Here is a 25,515-nt window from a genome sequence, read left to right on the forward strand (position 1 = left end):
TGTAATTTTTTCATCACTTTTTGTGTCATTTATGCCATGCTTCAGTTCTTTCCGGAGGTTCCTGACTTCTACAATCCTTATGCATTCTTTACTGAATATCCCATTTTGTTGTTTGTACTGATTCACTATATGTAACCCACTTTTAAGTCCATGTGAGAAAGGTGAATTGTAACAGTAAAGAAACAGATAGACATGTAATAGAGCAATGTGTAAGATCAATAGGGGGGTTGTAGAAAAAGCCCAGCAGGGACTCATTTACATATTAGGCCATATCCTCTGACATTGCCATTGTTTCACACAGGGCTTTCTGTAGAAAAAGCCCAGTAGGAATTCATTTGCATATTAGGTCACACCACCTGACACCAAGCCCTGGTAGCATGACACATATACAGTCTGGGTATTGGTTGCAGGTTTCTCCGCTTCTCCCAATGTACCCACAGCCATAGTGTTGTTTTATGTTCCTCTGAATAAAAATATGTGTTTGCTTATGCATTATTCTTGCTAGACTTGGGGCACTGAGTACAGAAAACTGAAAGTTCTGTATATGAGCACATCTGACTGAATTCCTCTGAAATGAATGCACAGGAACATGGACCAGGGTCTGTTAGCTCAAGAGAAACTATTTGCTCTTTGGGGTATTAATTGTGAAAAAATAGATGCATATTATATCTTAATCCACCTGTAATTTTAGTTTTTCAATAAGAACATTGCATTCTGTTCGTATAATGTCAGAATACTGAGTCAACCTGTAAGCACTTCTCTACTAAACTATAAGCACTTCTCTACTAACATCTAAAAAGAAGAGATGATGGGAGATCTGTAACCAGATTTTCCCAAAGTCACGTGGTGCATAATTTGGATTGGTGCCCATGGGGGAGGAGGAGTTTAACTATTTAACTTAAGCATGATTTTGCTAATTGAAACCAGCACATGCTCACAGTACTGCTCTAGATAAAGAAAAAATATGATTTCTCTAGTTTTCTCCTTTAAAGGACTAAGATCAGCATGTATCAAGGACGAAAATCAGCTGATTCACAAAATAATGCATGGGTAAAAGATTTAGACTCGCCCATATCCATGCAGCACTGGGGTGCCATGCAGGTTTAATTCATGTATCTCCTAGCATCTTTTAAAGCTGATATTCATCAGCTCCAGTTGGATCCCTGGTCTTAGCTTATAAGTATGACACTCTTAAGATATGACATAGCAGCAAGAAGAGCACTGTGTTTGCTTGTTATATTCTTAATCCTGCTTTTCAGACAAAGCAGTTCATATCAATAAAGAAATGCCCTCTTCATAGGCTTAAATTAAAAATCCAAGATTCAGGTAGGAAGGGGAGCAGAAAGAAAAGGTAAGAAGCATAGAATCATAGCATTGGAAGGGACCTCCAGGGTCATCTAGTCCAACTTCTTGCACAATGCAGAAAATTCACAAATACTTTCTCCTAAGTTCACAGAATCAGCATTGCTGTCAGATGGTCACCTACCCTCTGTTGAAAACCCTCCAAAGAAGAGAAAGCCCACCACCTCCTGAGGATGCCTGTTCCACTGAGGAACTGCTCTGTCAGGAAGTTCTTCCTAATGTTTAGTCAAAAACTCTTCTCATTTAATTTCAACCTGTTGGTTCTGGTCCAGTCTTCTGGGGCCATAGAAAACAACTCAGCACCATCCTCTATATAACAGCCCTTCAAGTACTTGAAGATGGGGATCATATCACCTCTCTGTTGTCTCCTCTCCAGGTTAAACATACCCAGCTCCTCCAGCCTTTCCTTATAGGACTTGGTCTCCAGACCCCTCACCATCTTTGTTGCTGTCGCTTGTCTATATTCTTCTTAAGCTGTGGTGCCCAAAACTGAACATGATACTCTAGATGAGGTCTAACCACAGCAGAGTAAAGCAATACCATCATTTCAGGAGGGAGAGAGATATCTGGTAATGTCAGAATGAAGTGAGAATTTATATGCAGTTTGATCTTCTGTCTGTGGTATTCTTGCTCAGATGCAGGTGATGCACTAGTTCTTCATTCCTGTTGTGAGTAATGAAGACTGAAATATCATTCCTTTATTAATTGAACTTGTCTCAAGAAGGATGGCAGATTGTCTCACTCTCAGGTCTTCAGACTGTTCCCCCTTGACTTTCTGTATGGCATCTGGACCTTCTTGCAGCCAACCAGACTTATCCTCATTTGTTCCAGGCTCTGACATGGGGCTCTTTATCCTTTTCAGCAGAGTTCTTCTCTCACACATCATCCATTGTGTCTCCTCAACTATGCACACAACATATCTACCCTCACCTACTTAGCTAGGTTACTGACAAGTTGTCACCTGCTGTCCACTTCTATATGTAATATTATAATAATTAGACCAGAATAGACTTTGTCAAAATTGGTAATGCTTGAAATTCTTAGGGGAAATAATGGAAGACAGAAATGCTAGTTCTTTAAATTCTTCAAGAGATGAAGAGAAATGCTATAGACAAGGTTAAACTGGACCTTAACCATGCCCAAGCCCCCACTCAGGAACAGCTAAATTTAGAAGCTAGAGTATGTCTAGACTAAGTGCTTATAAACTTAGGATAAATGCTGTCTTTGCCATAGAAGTGGATGGATTGCTGTTTTCTCTCAAATAAGATGCTTATTACTATGGATGAAGACCGCTGACACTAGATTACGCAGCTGGGCCTTATATTAGAAGAAATTCTCCATATTGTGTCAATTATTATCTCACCAAGCTTGATTGATAGTATGGTAATTTGTGTTGGTAGAGTTTGTTTGTCCCATTTCTTGGGCATTTTACCACCTCAATCATTGCCATTCTGTTCAAGAGATTTAACAGTTCCTCACTATGCCAGGGCATCTGTTTTAGCTTGTCTTAACGCTAACCCTTCTGAAGTACTGCATGGGAGGATTTGTAATGTTCTATATTCAGATCATTTTTCATCTTGTGTCCTGGGTAAAATTGATACTTTATCTTATAAAATTCTGGAATGTTCCTTTTATACTGTTTTTTTTTAAGGAATCGGTGGATTTTATCTCTTTCATCATATTTATCATTCAGTAATTCTCAAAGGAATGTTATTCCCTATCTGATACTGAATAGTGATCTGAATATAACCTTATTGGTTGCTAAATTCGTGTCATATTTTTCTTCAGAAACTGACAGTACTTTTTTAATCATCGCTCAAGATCTATTGATCTGAGGGACTCTGAAAAGGAAAAGCTTAATTTTATTCTAAAATACTTTTAAAAAAACATGGAGGCTGAGGAAATCAGCTTCTGTATGGTTCAGTAACTTCCATACCGTATCCAGAAAATTATGAATGCAGTTTCCACATTTTAAAGTTTTCTCTTAACAGACTCAAATGCTTATTACAGTGCTTATTGCAATAGAGCCAATCCACCAGGTGGCAGAATTTCACATAAAATTTAAATCATAATCCTACTTACCTTGTTGTTCTGAGAAGGTGTCATTGAATTTTTACAAGACAGGAATTTTTTTTCTTAAGTCCCCCTTTTGTTGTTTTTTGTAATTGCTGGTTTGCATCCCCAGTTGGCTGTTTCAGGGCCATTTCCCCCAACCTGTATATTGTTCTTGCTGGCAACTTGAACTCAGATCACTTAGCTGACATGATGACATTACAAATGTAGCCAATTGCATTAGGCTATATGGTGAAGCATTTCCCCTCATAAGAACATAAGAAGAGTCCTGGTGACTCAGGCCAGTGGTCCGTCTGGTCCAGCATCCTTTTGTCACACAGTGGCCGGCCAGTTTGTTTATTTACTTCATTTATAGTCCATCTGTCTTGTTGACACTCAGAGCTGATTACAATTAAAATAATGCATCAAGAACAATTACATGCAACTACCAATATTAGAGAACATCTCAAAAAAGCACCATATGATTCAGACAATAACATGGGAATTATGAGATTAGAGAACAATGCAGTAAAGTAAAACATTGGACACAACAGATTCAGGTGGGTAGTCATGATTGTCTGCAACAGAACGAAGTTTGAGTCCAGTGCAACACCAAAAAAGTTTAATTCTGGGTATAACCTTTTGTGGACATCCACACTTCATCAGATATATTGTTGATGAAGTTTGCATGCACATGAAAGCTTATACCCAGAACTAAACTTTTTTGGTCTTAAAAGTGCCGCTGGACTCAAACTTTATTCTATTAGACATAAACAGATTAATATAGCAATGCAAAAAAAACAACAATCCCACAACATAATAAATATACAGTGAAGACTGCCTTAAATCCCACATATACCAACTACAACCTTACTCACTTTATAAGAATGTCTTCTTGAACTATTCCATTTTGTAGATTCTGTGGAATGATAAAAATATAGGAGGCTTCCTGACCCCATCAAGCAGATCATACCAGGTAGAACCCACACACCTGGGTATGGGCAGCTGTTGAATTTACCTGTTTTCAGGATGGCACATTCAGAAGGCTTTATTCCAAAAAAGTGGAGTTTTGCACTAGAGCATATTGGGAGTGACAGTCCTGTCCTTTGTAGGTGATAATCAGTACCTTGAATTCAATGCAGAAACTCATTGGTAACCAGGGAGCAATGGCAGAATAGGTGCGATATGCATAGGTCCTGATGCAAATTAAGCTTTGGTGTTTTGTACCAACTGGAATTCCCAAGTGATTTTCAAGGACCAACCCATCTAGCCTCATTACTATTGCCCTGGAGGATCAACAAACATGGCATGGAGGCAAAGGTTTTTCCCTGATGTTGCTTCTTGGCACTGTTATTCAAAGATTTCTTGCCTCTGGCCATGGAAGTTCCTTTTAGTAAACATGGTTTAGTATCATCCATTAATCTATCTAATCCCCTTTTGGCCATTTATGTTCATGGCCATCACTATGTCCATAGAGAGTGAATTCCATAATTTATAAATTTGCTGAGTAAAAAAATATTTCCTTTTGTCCATCCTGAGTCTACTGAAATTGCTGTCAACGTCCTTGGGTACCCCTAGGTTTTAATATTATGGGGCAGGGAGAAAAAAAATTCATCTACTCAGCCCCAAAAGTGGTTGCACAATTAACACTTTTTCTACCATGTTCATGTTGAAAAATAGCCTAGAGAGAATTGCAGTATGTGCGTGTGCATGTTAATATTCATACTTAGCCCAGCAAGTTAGGCTATAGTTTCTAGTTCTGTAAATTCTAAATGTTCTGTAGTTCCAGCTCAATTAGCTAAACTACTGCGTTGTTAAACTTCAAATAACTCTATATCATTTTAATACATATTATTTGATTTAGCCTCCCTCATTAATGACTGTGTAGTTCAAAGGAAAAACAACCTTCCAAAAACTGCCAGGATAGTCACATGCCTTTATGCCAATAAAACTACTACCTGACACGTGCCAGATGTCACCCAAAGAAGCCTTTACCTAGGATCTTCATCAAACTATAGTTGTCATTTAAATACATTACTGACTCTCAATTATATTTGGGTTGCTATGAAATGCATAGGTTTCTTAAAAAAACAATTAAATAGATTTTTGTACAATTTGATTTTTCCCATAGGTTTCCAGCTGATTAAGCCTTGCCGATATACGCTGATGGCCAAAAAACTGACTTTTCTCAAGATTTTAATTAGAATTGTCCTCAAAGTAGCTTATAATAATCAACAAGCAAAAGCATAAAATGATTAAGCTAAACATCCACATGATGTGGCTTGGTCAGGGCTTTTTTTTGTAGAAAAAGCCCAGCAGGAACTCATTTGCATATTAGGCTACACCCCCTGACATCACCATTGGGTCACACAGGGCTTTTTTGTGGAAAAAGCTCAGCAAGAACTCATTTGTATATTATGCTACAGCCCCTGACACCAAGTCAGCCGGAACTGTGTTCCTGTGCATTCCTGATCAAAAAAAGCCCTGGGCCTGGTGCAGAAAGGGGAGAGATGCCTAAAGATCTGGATAAAATCTAAGGTTTACAGAAAAACCTAAAACTTAAAAAAAAAAAAAGATACATAATAAAATTTAAACGATTTTAAAGCTATGATATTTTACAAGATTACTTCATGAGACCAAAGCAGCCATTTTGGATTACCTAGACAATCACAGACAGCAACCTGTGTTTGCCTTGGTAGGCCACAACTGCAGCATCATTTAGAAACCTGGAGTGAGAAGGAAACTAGGTAGATATACAGGAAAAGCAAAAGGGAAAACTGAGAGACGAAGTAGAGCTAGAATGAAAGAAGGGGTAGGAGGAAAGATAATGGAGGAAAATGCAGAGGATGGGGCTGGAGGGAAGAGGGAAACTGTAAAATAGTGAGTTCAGCTGTGGGTAGGGACCCCCGATTTGGAGCCTCCTTTCCCCGCTTGCCAAAAATCTGGAAAGTGCGGGGGAATGGCGGCCCTTCCCACCTGCCCGAGACAAGACGAGCCGAGCACAAGCGGGCCTCTGGCTGGGTTGGCTGCCGACCGAGGTCTCGCGCCGGTGGGGTGAGCTGGAGCTGGGCGCTCCTTCTCGGAGCCCTTTTCTCTCCGGTGGCGGCCGCGCAGCTTCCCTTCCCGCCTCAGCCTGGCTGGCTGGGGGCTCTTCCGTGCCCTGGTGGTGGAGTGCTGGCTGTCCCCGGAGGGAGGGAAGCGCGCGTGTAAGCCTCTTCTGCGGTGGCCCTTTGCTTTTGCAGGCGCTGCACAGATAGAGAGCAGTGGGCGGGTCTTTGCCTGCAGCTGCTTGCCCGGCCGTGTTCTCCCCGCCCCCCCCCCCGGGGCCAGTGGCAGGCCCAGCCAGGTGGGCGTCTGGCCAGGGCGGCGGGGCAAAGGAAGGCTGCCTTCCTACAGGCCTCTCCAGGAGCCAAGCTGCCCTCTTGCTTGGAAGCCGCCTGGGCCTCGCCAGCCCCTGCAGCCAGGCACCTACCTGGCACCTCCCTGGCCCTTCTGGGCATGCAGTCAGTCTGCGGGGGCGGGGAGAGAGAGGCTAGCCGCCGCTGCCTTCCCTGCCTGTGGCTGCTACCCAAACCCCCTAAAGTTCCCCGGCCCAGCTGGGGTGGCAGGTGAAGAGCAGCAGCCCCGGGCAGGCTGCGCAATCCTTGTGACATCACCGGCTCCATCCCTTGCAGTCAGAGCAGCTGTGCCAAGGAGAAAAAGCGGTGCTGCCGCCCGTGGAGCAAGGGGCTGCGCACCACCCCGTAGCTTGGAAATGACATTTTAAAAGGTATGCTGTCCCTTTAAATGTGATGGCCAGAACTCCCTTGGAGTTCAATTATGTTTGTCACACCCTTGTTCCTGGCTCCGCCCTCAAAGTCTCCTGGCTCCACCCCCAAAGTCCCCAGATATTTCTTGAATTGGACTTGGCAACCCTAGCCGTGGGCAAGATGCAACTCTTATTTTATTTGAATTGGACTGGGGAAAACAGGCAAACATACAGGGAATATATACACAAAACTCCACCCAAAACACCCATTTGGTCAGCAGGAAATCACCCTATGGTCTCTCCAGGATCCTATAGTTTGCATATTACAGTTACATGCCCGGAACCCCGATTGGCCAGTTCACAGGGAATGGCCAATCGGAATGTAGGCATTAGGAACCTGGAGGGCAGAAGCATGCTTTGTTTCAAGAACTATGTACAATACGTAGCAGAAACCATGGAGACAAGAGAAACATTAAGAGATAAGGAAGGACAAGCTACAGGGGAAATGATAGATAAGAGGGAGAAACTGAAAAAAGTAAGTGATTTGAGAGGGAAGAATCAGGGAAACGCTGTGAGATGTGAGAACAGGCATGTGAGATGTGAGAACAGATGTTAGTTGTCTGCTGGTAGCGGGAGGCCTACTGCCGGTTATGTCCTCCTTCTTGCCCTTGCTCCTTTGAGTGGTGGGAGAAGGTCCTGAGGCAGAAATGATGTCTGTTGATGTGCAATATATCACATCTTCTTGAAATCCTGGATGGGACTTTCAGCATGTCAATCAATACTGTGGCTGTCTCCTTGGCAAGTACTATGAGACAGCCAGAGTATTATTGCCTAATGTCTGCTGATGTATCTGGGGTTTCAGGTAGATGTGATATCATACATTGCTGGATGATATTTCTGCCCACTGTCATGCCCCAAAAGCTCTCGAGATGTGGGCAGCAGCATGGGAATGAATGCAAGTGGGAGAGATTCATCCAGGAGGTGAGATTCCACCCTGGAATCTTCATGGGTCCCTCCATTTATTAAAATAGTGGATATGAAATGGCAGGGACTCTGGGCCCTGTGCTTTCATTATTTTTTTAAAAAAATAACTTCCTAACTTTGAGAAACAAGGCAAGCAAGAAGGTCTCTCTGAGAAGAGACTTACATAATCAGAGTGACTCCACTAAAAAAAGTCTTGTTCCTTGTAGCCTCTAACCTGGCTTTTCTAAGGGTACAGTTCAGTGTGCAGTTACTTGGGCGCAAAACTTACTGTACTCAGTAGGACTTACATGCAGATTAGCATGCATAGCTTTGGAAAGTATATAGAGTTGCATTTAGGCCTTGGTAGGCCCATTACTTACTTCTAAAAACTTCACCACTTCCTGCCACTCACTATTACTAGGACTCTTTTTGTTTCCCACAATCCCAATAAATAGTGTTCTTCCCTCTCCTGCCTAATCTCATATTACTGCTGTCCTATTTGTGTGTGGGAGCTAATCAGGATTTAGGGTGGCATGCCCTACATGACTGTTTATATCTAGCAGAAGCAGAATAAATAAGATGAATGCAAATTTAGAGAAGTAGCATGTACTATTTAATTACCTAGTCTAGGCTTCCCAACCTCCCCGCCCTGGCGGGGGACCCCTGAATTTGCAGCCTCCTCTCCCGCTCTCCAAAAATCCGGAAGTGGGGGGGAACATGTGTGTAGGCATCATGTAGTTGTAGAGCTCCTGATCTGTTTGTAAAATGTGTGCCTTTAAGGCTGCACAGGAAAAAGGAAGGGCTTCATTGGAAAGAGTCAGTAATAGTTTCCATGGTGAACGGCCCCTCCCTTTCTTTTGCTTTCGTTTTCACAGCAAGTAGAGTTCTGCAGGAAGAAGATCTAGTAAGTATTTGTGTGTGAGAGAGAGGGAGGGGGCAGGGGATTCCCTGGTTTGGAGGCCCCCCCTTTAGAAAGCACGGGGCGGGGGGGAAATGTCTACTGGGCACTCTATTATTCCCTATGGAGAACGATTCCCATAGGGAATAATAGGGAATTGATCTGTGGGTATTGGGGGCTCTAGGGGGGCTATTTTTTGAGGTAGAGGCACCAAATTTTTAGTATAGCATCTAGTGCCTCTCCCCAAAATACCCCCCAAGTTTCAAAACGATTGGATCATAGGGTCCAATTCTACGAGCCCCAAAAGATAGTGCCCCTATCCTTAATTATTTCCTATGGAAGAAAGGCATTTAAAAAGGTGTGCTGTCTCTTTAAATGTGATGGCCAGAACTCCCGTGGAGTTCAATCATGCTTATCACACACTTGTTCCTGGCTCCACCCCCAATGTCTCCTGGCTCCACCCCCAAAGTCTCCTGGCTCTGCCCCCAAAGTCTCCAGATTTTTCTTTAATTGGACTTGGCAACCCTAACCTAGTCTCAGGGCTTTTTTTGAGCAGGAATGCACAGGAATGCAGTTCTGGGCTGGTTTGGCATCAGGGGGTGTCGCCTAATATGCAAATGAGTTCCTGCTGAGCTTTTTCTATAAAAAAAGCCCTAACTAGTCTCATATTCCACAAAACAAACTACTACTCATGGTGAAAAACAAACTACTCCTCATGGTGTAGGAAAAAGGGCAGTCACTTTCGCACAGACATTTTAGCCAAGAGGCACAAACTTTTTTTTGAGATGAAGCCACAGAGAAGTCCTAGTTTATTGGATCATCTGGCAGTTCCCAATGTGATGGGGAATGAGATTAAAAGTATTCATTGCAGCCTCACTCACAGCCTTTCACTTCATTATAAACCTGGTCCTGCAAGTTGTGGCATGTAATAGGAGGCAACAACACTGCTGTTGCTTAGAGTGGAGGAGGGACATTATTGCAGGCATGACAGTGTACCCCTAATGGTGGCAGGCCTGGAGCTATTGTTGTATTTGCCCATTGGGTAAAGCAGCACTGGCAGAACATTATGAAATCCAGAGCAGGGCTTAAAACAAATGTATGAAGAGAAATTATTCGTTTTAAGCATTCTTAAAATTAACCCAGGCATTTAGACCTTTTAAATTTAAAACCAGCACCTTAGGTTGTGGACCCATATAAGTTGGTAACAAGGACAATCAGTCACTAGGGTGAAATTGTATTTCAGATTACCAATCTTGACTCTTAATTTGCTCCATTTTGGCCTAGCTGGAATCTCTGGATATTCTTTAGGGCATTCCCAAGTAGAACACACTAGCCCTATAGCCAGGCTTTAGAAGGTCAAGGAGCCTTTAATATTTTTTGCAGGGGGCACTCAGTGGCCCCAACCCATAGGCACTCTGACACCGACTGGTGCCCCGCATGGCCTTCCCTCCCCTCCCCGCTGCTCTTGTGGCTACAGCCCTCCCTTCCCTGCCAGTCGGGAGAGTGAGAAGGGTGGCAGGGACACAAGAAAGGCAGCAGGAGAGCAAGAAGGGTGGCAGGAGCATGAGAAAGGCAGCAGGAGAGCAAGAAGGGTGGCAGGAGCATGAGAAAAGCAGCGAGAGAGCGAGAAGAGTGGCAGGAGTGTGGGAAAGGCAGTGGGAGAGTGAGAAGGGTGGCAGGGCACAAGAAAGGCAGCAGGAGAGCGAAAAGGGCAGCAGAGATCCCGGGGGCTGGTTAGGGGCTCCAAGTCAGGGAGCCCCCACCCAGAAGCTGGGGGGCTGTGCCCCCACAGGCCCCCTCATAGGTACAGGCCTGGAACATACTATACTAATCTCATCTGAAAAGGTATGCATGAGAGTGACTGAGTCCTTGTCATTCAAAAAGGGCACAACTGACTGTCCAAATGCATTTTTTTTCCCCACATACAACCACTTGTACACGGAAAGCACTGCTGGGATAAAGGATTCTCAGGTTGAAGGCTGAGTTACTGTGATACAAAGTCCATGTCATAGATATGTGGCAGATGCAAGAACTTTTGGTCAAATGTGTGCTTGAAGTTCCATGCAGGGAACTTATTTTCTATGTGTGTTTAGGCCTGATTTGGATTAGAATCATGGTATGGGACGAGAAGGAGTTTCAGCCTCCCTCTGCTGCTGTTTCTTAGCCTGAAACAGCCCCAGCAAGCTACTATTTCCAATGTTGGGGAAACTTTACTTGTAGATACTAATATATGTTGGTTTTGCCAGTGGAAAAATAGTGGCTCATCAGGACTGTTTCAGGTCAGGCAAATGGTACAAGAAGGAGGACTTCTGAGCCCCTTATCCTCACAGGAACAGCCCTGCTCTAAACCAGTATTGTGTGAATTGGTCCTCGTGATAGTCATACGTCAGCATCCAGATCTCCCATCAATATTTCCGCCTTATCTGGACTGAATTTATCTTATTCAAGAATTCTCTGTGGCTTGTCTGAATCTTAAGACAAGAAAAACAGAACTGGGTATTATTGATGATGCAGCACTAGACAATCTCTTCAACTGATTTATATGGATGTTAAGTGGCATTTCAAAATGTTCTTTATTCAGATGTTTACATCTTGTTTGTCACTGAAAGTTCAAGACTGTTAGCAACAAATATGCTACATGGTTTACAAACATCAAGATCTGCATAGCAAATTTCAAAAGGTATTTAAATTGCAAGGCCATGTGAGACTTCTGATCAGATTAGATTTTCATTCCCATAACTAACCCTTAACTGAAATTCTTCTGATACAGAAACACCTTATAACTCCTCCAGAAAGTTAACTAACTTAGTGCCACCTTTGCTCCTTCTTGCAAGCTATGCTAAAATATCCAAACAAACAAGAATGCATGAGATGAGCAGTGGGGGAACACAGAGGCTTTGGTCAGACTGGAAGGTTGGTGCAGTTTTCGCATGCTGCTAATTACTCTGTCACATTTTGTGATGGAGATTTTTGATCAGACTCCCACCCTGATCTGGCCTCACTGCATGCTGCTTCTTCTGTGATTGACCATTCGGATTAATCAACCACAGACTGTGCCATCTAGTCGTCGTCTTCTCTTTTTTTACATTTTTGAACATATTTTTTGGGTTCCCATGGGTACCCATGTGCATATGCACTACCAATTTAAAAACAGAACAGCAAAACTGGAATTAAAGGTTCACACTTCTGAACCAGTTTGAACACACACTGGGAGTTCAGCCATCTGGAAATGTGGGGTATATGTGAGGATATCCATAAACTCTGGATTTTCTCTGGTGACTGTTTACTCCACGTCCCACTCATCATACAATGGGGTGAATATAGCTAGGGAACAGGCACTAGATGTCGCTATGTGAATGAGCCCATTTAATCCATAAGGAAACAGCAACTATATCAGGCCAAACTGCCCATCTGGCCACAGTGATAGATTCCTGAGGGAGCTCCATACTTGGGCAGCAATTGGTTGTATGTAAGGTATGTAAGATTTCAGGTCATGAAGGTCTTTGAAGGTAAGCATCAGAAATTTAAATTGAACCCTAAAGCAAATATGCAGCCAATGAGGGTATTTCAAAATAGGTCTTAAAAGTGGCTTGCCCCAGTTAAAAAATGAGCAGCCACATTCCACACTAATTGAAGTTTACACCATATGTTTAAGGGCAACTCCATGGAGAATGTGTTACAGCAGTCCAACCTAGAAGTTGCTGTATCATGGACCAACATGACTAGGTTAAGTGAGCCCAAATAGAATACTTACAAGGTAAATATAATTTAAAGAAGGTACTTATAGGAACTGTGCCAACCTGCTCTTCCAGTTTCCCCAAAACCTTCTCTGTGATTTACTAATGACAATCTTACTTCATCTAAAATAGGCAGATCAGGCCCATACAAAACATCATCCTTCTTGACCAGCATTACCTCCATCATGTCTGGATTCAGCTTCAGTTTGCCCCCTCCCCAAATGACTAAAAGGTAAAGGTAGTTCCCTGTGCAAGCACCAGTCGTTTCTGACTCTGGAGTGATGTTGCTTTCACACATTTTCACGGCAGACTTTTTATGAGGTGTTTTGCTATTGCCTTCCCCAGTCATCTACACTTTCCCCCCAGCAAATTGGGTACTCATTTTACCAACCTCGGAAGGATGGAAGGCTGAGTCAACCTGGAACCGGCTACCTGAATCAGCTTTCATTGGGATCGAACTCAGGTCATGAGCAGAGGGCTCTGACTGCAGTACTGCAGCTTTACCACTCTGCGCCACGGGGCTCTTCCCCAAATGACTACAACTTGACTATAGCTTCAGGGCACTTAGCCTACAATAGTAACAACAGAGCCTACAGAACAGTGTGTCATACACGTTCTGATGATAGCCAATCCCAAAGCTACAGATAATTTTACTAAGCGGCCTCATACAAAAGCTGAAGATATGAAAAAATGAACCCTTAAGGACTCTACAGGTTAGCTCCTACTTCAGCTTTCCACAGAGTAATTCACATTTGGGAGACCACAGATCTGCTAATATCATCTTCTGAGGTTTTCATCTTTGTAAATCATCTTTAGCCTGGAGCATCTTCTCTTATAAAAGAAAATAGAGCTTTGAACCACAGTCAATGCATGAGTGAACGACAATAAAATATTATCCCAGTTCAGTGATTCTTTGCTGGAACAAAGTGTATGTATGAAATTCTTTGTTATTAAGGGGAACTTCTCTGCAATAGAGGGAACAATGCCACAAGCACAGTCTCCATTTATACACTGAAGTAAATGAATGAGGAAGTTCATTCATGCAAGAATTCTATATGTACATTGGCATGCATGTGCTCTTGACCAAGAGCATTGTTGCATTCATGTAATCAGGCTAGCATCTGCTTACAGATGAAAACTGTCCTATTCAATTTGATTAATGTACTTAATGGTACCACTTAGGGATGGACATGAACCTGCCCACAACCCTAAGGACAGTGTACAATGCACCACAAACACATAAAAACAAATATAATTTAAATTAAAATCTAAAAATTAAACCTACATGATGGTGAGATGGTAATGGCTGGTTAGAACATGGAAGCCCAAATATAGTGAGGCACCCACCACCTCAACCAAAGGCCTGGTGGAACAGCTCCACTTTACAGGTCCTGTGGAATTGCAATATGTCCCACAGAGCCCTGATCTCAACTGGGAGCAAATTCCACCAGCTTGGAACCAGAGCTGAAAATTTCTAGCTCTGGTTGAGGTTAGGTAGATGTCTCTTGGGCTGGGGATTACCAGAATAAATGTTGTTCTGCTGAGCATAAGGTTCTTCGGGGGGCCATATTGGGAGAGATGGTCCCACAGATATGTTGGTCCCTGACCACACAGGGCCTTAAAGATTAATACCATAACTTTGAACCTAATTTAGTACTGAATTCGCAGCCTGTGTAGCTGCCGCAGCACAGGCTTTATTGGTGCCCACAAAGACATCCCAGACTGGAAGCATGCAACTGCACTTTGCATCAACTGAAGTTTCCAGGACAGATTCAAGGGTAGTCATGTGTAGAACAAATTACAGTACTTCAGTCTGGAGGTGACCATTGCATGGATCACTGTTGTCAAGTTGTGGGAGGAGAGAAAGGGAACTGACTGCCTGATCAGCTAAAAATGGTAAAGGCCAATCTGGCAGTGTTTGTGACTTGGGCCTCCATAAAAAGTGAGGCATCCAGAGTCATTCCCAAGCTCCTCACTATTGATGTTGACAGTAGAACTGCCCCATCAAGAGTTGGGAGTTGGATTCCTGATTTCACCCACACACGCCACAACTTAGGTACAGGATTTCTGTTTGCACAACTAAAATTGCCTAGGTTGTGGTTCGCAAACTGAGGTCCATGAGATCTCACCTCCCACAACCCTCCACATGGTTCTTGGAGGTTTGGACATATTGTGGTGGGGTGTGTCAGCTGCACCCATGACAAACATGCTGGTGCCAGTCAATTATGATCATCAAAGCATGGATATGTGTGGAGTTTTGCAGTCCTGGAAACGCCATTAGTGGCCCTCCAGAGCTCGAAAGGCAGTGCTGGTGTGCCAGACTGCACTTTTATGAAGCTCATGCTGTAAAAACAGCTGAAGGACTGTGAAGGGTTAATTCATCACAGAAGCCAGAGAGCCCTGAATGACAGGCTGTTCCAAGCAATCTGATTGGTTAACATCAGCTGAGCAGAGAAAGATTTCTGAACTGGATGCTAAGGAGAGAGTCTGTCAGGTTGCTTTATGGTAGTTTAGGGAATAATTCTAAGCAGGTCTACTCAGAAATAAGTCCCATGTTATTCAATAGAACTTACTCCCAAAAAAGTGCTTTTAGGACTGTGCTACAAGATGCTTACATGGCATCAAATCCAGATGGTCTTAACTCTCACCAATAAGAGCTCTCATTCTGCTTTATGAGAGCAGAATGATATATGCCCCCAGCTCACATGTAGCTGTTGTTTTCTGTAGGCAGCAGGCACGCTACACATTAGTTAGAGGCAGGAGGGGAGGGGCAAGGGAACTGGCTGTGACTTCCCCAGAGAACATTTTCCTGGGGACAACTGCTTTGGGGGGCTGTAACTTAGCTCCACTAAATCCAAGCACCAAACTTGGTGGGTAGTTAGAGGAGAGTCAGCTGGAGAATTGCTATGAGTTTGGCATTTCTAGTCCACAGGGAGACTATTCTACTGCATTGATTCAGTAAACAGAAAGGTCTGTGAAGGGTTGTTGACAGTTGTGATTTGTGTTGGCCCACAAACCAAAATAAGCCTCCATCTTCATGGTTTGTGCCCATTCCTAGTGCCACTATATCTAATAGTGAATGTGGCCCCATCCGCAAACCTGAGAAGAGCCCCACTCTGTGTCAAAACAACAACAAAAACACATCTCTGTGTCCTTTAGATCAGCTTGTATCCTAAACAAGAGGTGGCACACAGCTACAAAACTGATAGACAGTTTTGCCATACTTTCTGTGTTGAAAATTGGAATATGAAACTGATTTTAAAAATAGAAAAGATAATAGATTTTAACCTAAGGAAAAGAAGCCAAAGTAGGAAAGGGTTGCGCTACAATTTCGAAAGTTTTCAAATAAACATAAGGTATACCAAGAACTAGCACATACTGAAGACTTGGAAGGAAATCAAGTGGACAGAGTTGTTCGTATGGACAGCCTGGGTGAATATATGTCTGAAAGGGCACAGTTTGGGGCTTCAGCTGGTTAGGGGGAAATTAGCAAGTTTAGAATGCTGGTTTTCAATACACTCAGTCTTAAATTGCACCCAAGAGGCATATGTTAAAAGTTTTTATTCTGTGGTTTTGAAACCTGTATCTCATAATAAGCAGAGGTACAGATAGCCTTGCAAAAGTATGACCTGCACCTGGAACAACTACCCCCTTGTTAAATGGCACTCTGAGGCATTGTTTGTGCTGTGTCCCAAACAAAAGTATTAATAACTTCACAGCCATAGGGCACATTCAGCAGAAACTCGAAATTACCTCTCAAAATGACAAGAACTGTAAATGAGGATGTAAATGAAACTTAAAATTCAGATGACTAAAGAACGCTGCTGCTAATTCGGTTACAATCCCTTTTTGCATTGTTAATCTCCTGTGCCTTCGTTTGCATTGTCTTTTTATTTTCACCAATATAGTGTTCATAGAAATTTCCCACAGGTTAATGCAATTTTTTAATCTAACTATTGGAGTATGCAAGCTGCCCTGTAAATACTTTCTAATTACATCTGTGTATTTATTCAAAATATTTTAACTCATACTTTCCTACAAACATTTTTTTAGGTGTTTGATAGTTTATTTTTAAAGCCTTCAACAGTAATACATGTGGTAAATAGGTAACACCATATACGATGTTAAAATATCAGCAAATTGCCAAAGACGTCAAAGTAAAAACCAAAGTCCTTTACAACGGAATGGTTTTAACAGCTCTCTTAAAAGCCAGAAGAGAAGAAATAATCCTCACCTGCATGGGTAGTCCATTCTGGAGCATCAGGGCAACCAACAAAAAGCCCTGGACAAGCCTGAGATGATGAATGTCACTGGTTCATAGGCTCATGCAGGGAGCTACTATGGATTTCATGGGTTATGTTTTGCTTTGTTTTCTGTATTTTCAAAAGTTTTATCCTAATGGTATAAAGTTTCAATGTAACATTCCTGGCACTATCTACAATTGACACAGTTATTTTGTTGTATTTTTCAGATATTTTGATATGCCTGATACGCAGTTTGGTTTTCAGGCAAATCCACCATCTCCAGCTCCGTCACTGGAGTCACAGTTTCCTTATGCTATATCAATGGATTCAATATCTACAGCTACATTACCATCATCATTCAGAAAGGTAAGTGAACACTAAACATACTGAAAGCTAATGACATCATATTAAAGATGGAGCTCTGTCCTCTGTGGTGTGTTAGAAGTGTCAGGTAACTTGTGGGAATTTTGAACAGAAACAAAGAAGCCATGTATCAGGGGTCTCTGTGTGTGTTTTCACTTCAAAGTATGTGGATCCATAAAATATGCATAAGATACAGAAATAGAAAATGTATGCTTTACAGTACACAGATATATACTCTGCTTTAAAGGTGGGTCATGATTTAAAAAAAAAACCCCAAATGCCTTATTTGCAGTTTTCTCTCAGAATTTATGCGTTTACTGATTAGGTTGAGATGAGACAAATTATATCAACTCAAGCCTCAGGCTAAGATCAAGGGAACTACAATAACTTGATTTTGTCTGCTTGTCTTAATGGAATTTTGTTAACACTTTTCCTTCTGTTCAGTTTCTCCAGTCATATTGTTACTCATATTGATATAAATACTTTATCATGCCAGCAAGTTAGTAGAGAAGGATGCTAATTGTTTTTGTTCTAGTATGAGAACTGTGCTTCCTGACAACATTGAGCAATGCACTTTCGTGTTGTAACCTATTTTAAAAGCATCTGGCTTTCCCATAAACAGCGGTAAATCACAGGTTAGAAACTTGCCATTTGGTTTTGCTGAAAGACTAAAATGTAAAGATGAGCCAGCTCTGGCAACATATTTTGGAATTCTGTTTTGGAAAACAGCTTGCTAGCCAGTATATAGAGCATGATGCTTCTTCTATAGATGTTGAGAGTTCTTCCAAACGCATTACATCCATGGCTAGCTCTAAATCAGGTCAGGCAGTGGCCTCACATGACAGATTTTGGTGGGGAGGGGGTAGTTAATGCAGTCACTAGTCACATCACTGCCAAGAAGCCAGAACAGAACACTTCTTCCCTCCTCATTCCCTGAGCATCTTTAAGCACAAGTCTCTTAGTTAGTCTCTTGGGTTATCTGCCCAGGGGAAGTCCCACTGGGGAAATAGGAGGGAAAGAACATTAGCTTCCTTGGCTTCTGGGTGGGGATGGTAATAGATGGTAGAGACTGGGGTAGGTGAGATGTGGTAACAGGAGGAGGGGGCAGTAGCATCAGATGATAACTTTTTTGAGCCACCATTGAACTACCACTGTTGTTTTGAACACACTGTACCTTGGCTGGCCTATCCCCCTGAACACCCCCACCATACTTCTCTTTAGGTCATCTGAGGGTCTGTTTCTGACCCCCCCCCCCCCCATTCCAGTGACTGGTCCCAACAGAAGTAGGAGGAGATCAATGTCTGTTTAAAAAGGCACACATTAGAAAGCATTATATTAGCAATCAACAAATATATGATAAATATATATATTATATATATGCAGCAATGAGCGAGTTTTAAAACTGCCTTGAAGCAATTGTTTAGATTAATTAGGCAGTTATCAGCTACCAGAAGAAGAGTAGGTTTTTATATCCCTGCTTTTCTCTACCTTAAGGAGTCTCCAAGCAATTTACCATCATCTTCCCTTCTTCACCCCACAACAGACACTGTGTGAAGTAGATGTGGCTGAAAGAACTCTGAGAGAACTGTTCTTGAGAGAACAGCTCTAAGATCTGTGAATGACTCAAGGTCACTCAGCAGCTGCATGTGGGGAATCAAATGCAGTTCTCCTAGATTAGAGTCTGCTACTCTTAACCACTACAGCACACTGGCTCTCCTAGGAGTGAGTCTCTAAATGTTTGTGACTTGTCATTTAGCTGTGAAGTGTTTGCATGGTTCTTTGCTGACAAAATTCTTCAGATCTATTAAATGCTGAGTTGATTGGAACACAGGTGGTAGAGGTATCTAAAGCACTTTGGTAATAACACAAGTAGGCATGCAATCATGAGACTGAATAGTACATGCCCCTTTTTATATTCAACATTACACTGTGCTTATATGTAAGAAGTGAATTTACTGTTCTTCTGTACTTGAGCGTGATACCTACGTTCTGTCTAATACTGTGCTGAAGTGATGAGCATGGAGTCATCTTTAGTACTGCTGTACTTATGGCTGGGTGGTAGTTTTATAAGGTGGACTAGTCAGTATGAGCTTTGACTTTTACTCATCTTAGCTAAGACTGTTCTTACTATGCTGTATGTTTTCCTTCTAGAGTGTAGTAAGCTTCTTGTACCTCTCAGCCGAATCTTGTAATGCACCTATTAGTTGCTGGTCTCTTTTGTCCAAAGATAATGAGAATAGGAACTGCCCTTCCCTGGTGCGCATCTCCATCAGGGTTTCTTATAATTTTGTGGTAAATTATGCTGTGAGGCAGCAGACTTCTGAGGCTATTATGTCCACTGCAGCAATATAAATAAGCTAAGTCTGTGCCCTTCCTGCTGAGACTCTGTTCCTATTTGGAGAAATGTTAATCAGTTCTTCTCATACACTTGAATTTGATGATGATACAGCTTTAATTGCGGCTGGCATTTTATCAGGAGCAGTGCAAGGACAGCAAAAGCCAGTAAATTGAATTATTTTGCAAAATTAACCAGGATTGTTGCAACAGGTCACTGCTTATCTTGAGCAGCATCTGCTGTTCCTAATACACAATAAATTAATTCATCACTATTTATCTACCTTATACGCTGAGAACTAATGTACTACCTATGATTCAGAATGATTCAGTAGAAGGTCCCCAGCCTTTGCTATTTAAACTCTGTGTTTGCTCCTGAATTAAGTCATCAAATCCATTGGTTTTGAGGACAGCTATATGTGCGACTGAACAACAACAATATGGTTAGGGTTGCCAGTGCTGGGTTGGGAAATTCATAGAGATTTGGGGTGGAACCCTGGGGAGGCAGGAGTTTGGGGAGGGGAGAGACCTCAGTGGGATATAATGCCATATGAGTACACCCTCCAAAAATGCCATTTTCTCTGAGGGAGCTGATAAAATCTGGAGATGAGTCATAATTCCAGGAGATCTCCAGACCCCACTAAGAGGTTGGCCACCCTATGCTGCTAATACAGCATCTTCTCCAGTGTTTTCCTTTTCCAAGGGGGCCAATACTACATTTCAGGTGCCACTTTGATGTTGGATCACTGTCTCATACTCAGTGTGTCTGAGGCTGAAACTTTTAGCAAGCCTTCTTGTGTTCATTTATTCTGTATAACTGATCAGGCATGAAACTTTGGACATGCCTAGTTTTTCCTATTCCTTTGCTTCCCTTATTCAGTAAACTGCTAAGTGACATCACTTCTTCCTGTATAATACTGCAAAACTGTTATTTATTTACTATTATTCCTCCCAGCAACTCTGGTGAAAAAAGTATTTCACATTTGATTGTCTCCCACCTTGACTACTGGTATCTTCTTTGTCATTCCATTGTCCCACTTCAATTCTCTGTCCAGAATTCTACCATAAAACCTTCATCACTCATTGCTCAGACAACATGATGTCCTGTCTTAAAACCCTATACTAGATACTAGTTTCTGTGATGATATGGCTAAACAGTGCAGAGATTTTCAAAGACCTTCCCATTTAGATTGAACAACCTGGGGAACCGTATGGACTGACAGGGGGCATTCCACTGTCCATCTGCTATTCCTTCTTTCCCTTACCTGAAAACCCTCATAGCTTTACCTTTCCCTTGTCTCATATGAACATATGAAGCTGCCTTATACTGAATGAGACCCTTGGCCCATCAAAGTCAGTATTGTCTATTCAGACTGGCAGCGGCTCTCCAGGGTCTCAAACTGAGATTTTTCACTCCTACTTGCCTGGACCCTTTTTAGTTGGAGATGCCGGGGATTGAACCTGGGACCTTCTGCTTACCAAGCAGATGCTCTACCACTGAGCTACCATCCCTCCCCTAACTCCTTCCCACTCACCAACCAACTAACATTTTATCTGTCCCCCTCTTCAGCTATATTTACTATTTATTTATGTCTTTTTGCCCTGCCTTTCTCCCCAATGTGGACTCCAAGCAGCTTACATCGTTCTCTTCCATTATCTTCACAACAACTCTATGAGAGTATGTGAATGTCCCAAGATCAGTCAGCAAGATTCATTGGTGGAGTGGAGATTTGAACTAGAGATGCCAGATTCCAGATGGGACCTAGGGTTGCCAGGTCTGACTCAATAAATTTCTGGGGACCTTGAGGGTGGAGCCAGGAGCAAGTTTGTGACAAGCATGATTGGACTCCAAAGGGAGTACTGGCAATCACATTAAAAGGGAGTGCACACCTTTTAAATGCCTTCCCTCCATTTGGAAATAATGAAGGATAGGGGCACTTTTGGGGGGCCTCATAGAATTGGACCCCCTGATCCAATCTTTTTGAAACTTGGAGGGGGGAGGTTGAGGAGAGGCACCAGATGCTATGCTAAAAATTTGGTGCCAATACATAAAAAACAGCCCCCTTCCCAAGCTCCAGATACTCACAGATCAATTCTCATTTATACCCTATGGAGATCGGTCTCCATAGGATATAATGACTCCCGCAGACATTTCCCTCCCCCTGCCCCACTTTGAAGCAGGGAGAGGGCCTCCAAACTGGGAGATCTCCTGCCCCCAACTGGGGATTTTGTCTTTCTCAGCCAAGAGTGAGTAAAGAACAATAAATCACTCATGTTGACCCCAATAGCCTGCCAAAAACAAACAAACAAGGGCTCCCCCAGTGAACAACCAAAGCTAAATAACCACAAATACTGGGGACATATAAGTCCGTAAATTATTTATATATTAATGAATCATCAAAGCACTATATTGTTATACATTACAAAGCCTAAACAATCATCACAGGTAGGTTCAATCAGTATCAATACCACACCTTTATTGGTATAACCAAAAGAAATATACAGAAACTTGTCAGCCAGACAACAAGCAATCCAATAAAACTGTTCAAAGCATAAAAGACTAAAATAAGATTAAGAATCACAATGAACCCTGTTTGTTGACAATTGTTGTTGAAAACCCTGTTAATTGTTGACAATTTCAGCCAAGAATTTGTCATTTAGTAGGAAATGGCAATCAATCCTATTTTCTTGATTATAAGATGGTAAGGAAAGACTATCTAACAGAACCTTCCAGAGATTTGTATACAGTTGTAAGTTCAATAGTATGTGCTGGATGGAGTCACAGGTAAGTTGTAACAACACAGAATTGCAACTCCAGAATGAAGACCAATAGAAGTCTTTCTCTAGGAGTCCATAGATGTACAGAGCCTAAAACCTGAAACAATTTTCCAAAGACATCAGACCAAGACGACCAGAAGATGGACACAGATAACATAAAGGTCCTTTGCCTGACAATTGTTTCGATGTTCGAAAGAAAGATCTTTCCCAGGGGCTGGAAATATTCTCCTCTAAAGATTAATAGCCTGGAACAGGGAAGCTTTTACAATCTCAGACAGGTTGAAGTCTGCACCTTGACTTCAACCTGTTTGTAATAGTAAAGGCTTTACTGTTCCTGGCTATTAATCTTTAAAGGAGTCTTGAGTCCGGTGTCTTTGGAAAATTGCTATTTCAGGTTTTAGACTCTGTACATCTATGGACTCCTGGAGAGACTTCTATTTGTCTCCGTTTTGGAGTTGGAATTCCTTATTGTTCTGACTTACGTGTGATGATTATAATGTATAACAATATAGTGCTTTGATAACTCATTAATATATAAGTAATCTATGAATTTATATATCCCCAGTATTTGTGGTTGTTTGACCCAATTGGTATTCGCAACCTAGTGGGACCTGGGGATACCCTAGAATTATAGCTCATCTCCAGATTATAAAGATCAGTTCTCATGGAGAAAATGAATGCTTTGGAGGGTGGACTCTATGGCATTGTACCCCACTGAGGTCTCTGTCCTCCCCAGGCTCCATCTCCAAATCTCCAGGAGTTTCTCAACCTGTATCTGGCAATCCCACCCCCCAACCCCCCACTGGCAGTTGGTGAGGGGAACCTGACAACCCTAATTTGAACCTGATCCTAGTCTGAAACTAACAACTACACATTAGTTTTTTAGGGTTGTTGTTGTTAAACAATAGCAAGCAGTTGGGCATGGGTGGGTCATGCAAATTGCAATAGTATCAAGTCACTTGGTGGTTACTGCAAAGCATGGTCCATGAGAGTCTTCTCTCAGAGACCAAAACAGCCCTGGAAAAGGGCCTCTCTCTCTATCCCCCCCCCCCGCCTTAAATGGACAGAAACAAATGTTTCTACTGGCAACACTGTTGTGGTTCCTTAACAATGGCTACATTTTTTTGTTTTTGTTTTTTAGATTTCAATTTTTTCCTACAATTTTTTTTTCAGAATCTTAGCAAGCTCTGTTGTCTATTCATGGCTCCAGTCTCTGCATTTAAGTATCCAACGATCTGGTTGCATTGAGAATTAGACATATTAATACTGTAATATGAAGCTGTAGATTCTTTCTCTCCATCCCAGCCTTTCTTCTCACAGGAACCTCACTGTCACTTACTGCAGGAAAGGCTTATACCTCCTAGTTGTGTCTTAAAATGGCATGACAGAACAGTCCTCTAAACCCATTTTATTGTATCTTGGCAAAGATAATCGTACATTCATTTAAGCAGATGTGTCTGAGGAAAGAGCAAGAGCTGCTTAAGGCATGGTGCAATCTATAACCATCTCTATCTTGCTTTGTTTCCTGTTCATCAGAATGTTAACCAGTTTGTCAACATTCCATAAATGTTGTTGTACATCTGCATTAATATCCCTTCAGTAGCAAAGTGATTCTGTTTGTCTTTGAAAAACAATTGCTGAGCGCAGTAAATTAAATATTGCTACAAATATGCATTTTCTTATTTTACAAAATTACTTCCCCCTCAAAATGCTGTTAATTTGGAAACACATTCTAAATTACAATTTTGTTAGTAAATGTGAAAGTGAAATTTGGTTGTAGTTTTTAAAGTGCTTCCAAAGAAAGAGTGGATATTTTCTTCAATAGGTTGCTGTAAATGGATCATAAAAATAAAATTTAAATGAAAACATTTGAACAAGTGATGCTAAAACCACTTTATAGTATATAAGCCAGAGGTGGCCAAACTGTGGCTTGGGAGCCACATGTTGCCAAGGTTCATAGAATCATAGAGTTGGAAGGGACCTCCAGTCATCTAGTCCAACCCCCTGCACAATGCAGGAAACCCACAAATACCTACCCCAAATTTACAGGATCTTCATCGCTGTCAGATGGCCATCCCCTGTTTAAAAACCTCCAAGGAAGGAGAGCCCACCACCTCCCAAGGAAGCCTTTCCACTGAGGAATCGCTTTAAAGGTCAGAAGTTCTTCCTCATGTTGAGCCGAAAACTCTTTTGATTCAATTTCAACCCATTGGTTCTGGTCCTACCTTCTGGGGCCACAGAAAACAATTCTACACCATCCTCTATATGACAGCCCTTCAAGTACTTGAAGATGGTGGTCATATCACCTCTCAGCCGCCTCTTCTGCAGGCTAAACATCCCTAGCTCTTTCAGCCTTTCCTCATAGGACTTGGTCTCCAGACCCCTCATCATCTTCATTGCCCTCCTCTGGACCCGTTCCAGCTTGTTTACATCCTTCTTAAAATGTGGTGCCCAAAACTGAACACAATACTCCAGGTGAGGTCCTACCAGAGCACTAGAGGAGATCCCCCACCTCAAAGGGAAACATCTGCCAGAGGCAAGGCTTCTGAGTTCTTGCATTTCAATATCTACAAGTCATTGTTTAATCAAAGCAAATGCAGTCCTCTCGGAAAACACTGCCTCCGGAGACAATTCAGTTTTCTTTCCTAAGAGCAAGCCATACAGAATGTTCCGTGCTCTTCTCCACGTTCCAGCAAGTCCATCGCTTCCCAGCTAAGGCCTGCAAGAATCGAGACGGAGTCAGGATGCCAAAGCTTTTTCCCACAAAGGGCTCATCTTCATCTCTTCCAATGTACTGGAAGTCATAACATTACCGGGCTTGGGATTTTTTAAATTATCAGCTGGAAGCCTCAAGTCATTAAAAACCTCTCTTAAGATTGGCCTTGAATTCCTCCGCAGGGCAGGTTCTATAAAGAACCAGTTACTTTTCTCCCAATTAAGACTGCCATCAGAATTCTACACATCATCCTGGACAGGGGTGGAATTCTAGCAGGAACTCCCCTGCCTACCAGGCCACACCCTCCCTGATGTAGCCAG

General features: G+C 42.2%; 1 protein-coding gene across 2 annotated transcripts in view; it reads left to right on the top strand.

The window, feature by feature from the left end:
- Nucleotides 1-25,515, top strand: part of CRYBG1 (crystallin beta-gamma domain containing 1) — a 164,309-nt gene that overhangs the window by 58,434 nt on the left and 80,360 nt on the right. For both annotated transcript variants that reach the window (XM_060237652.1, XM_060237659.1), the window contains one exon: nucleotides 17,232-17,370. In XM_060237652.1, coding sequence (XP_060093635.1) covers nucleotides 17,232-17,370 — 139 coding nt within the window. Of the gene's footprint in view, nucleotides 1-17,231; nucleotides 17,371-25,515 lie in introns of those variants that run through there.

The sequence above is a fragment of the Heteronotia binoei genome, chromosome 1 (assembly GCF_032191835.1).
Source record: "Heteronotia binoei isolate CCM8104 ecotype False Entrance Well chromosome 1, APGP_CSIRO_Hbin_v1, whole genome shotgun sequence".
Classification (NCBI taxonomy): Eukaryota; Metazoa; Chordata; class Lepidosauria; order Squamata; family Gekkonidae; genus Heteronotia; species Heteronotia binoei.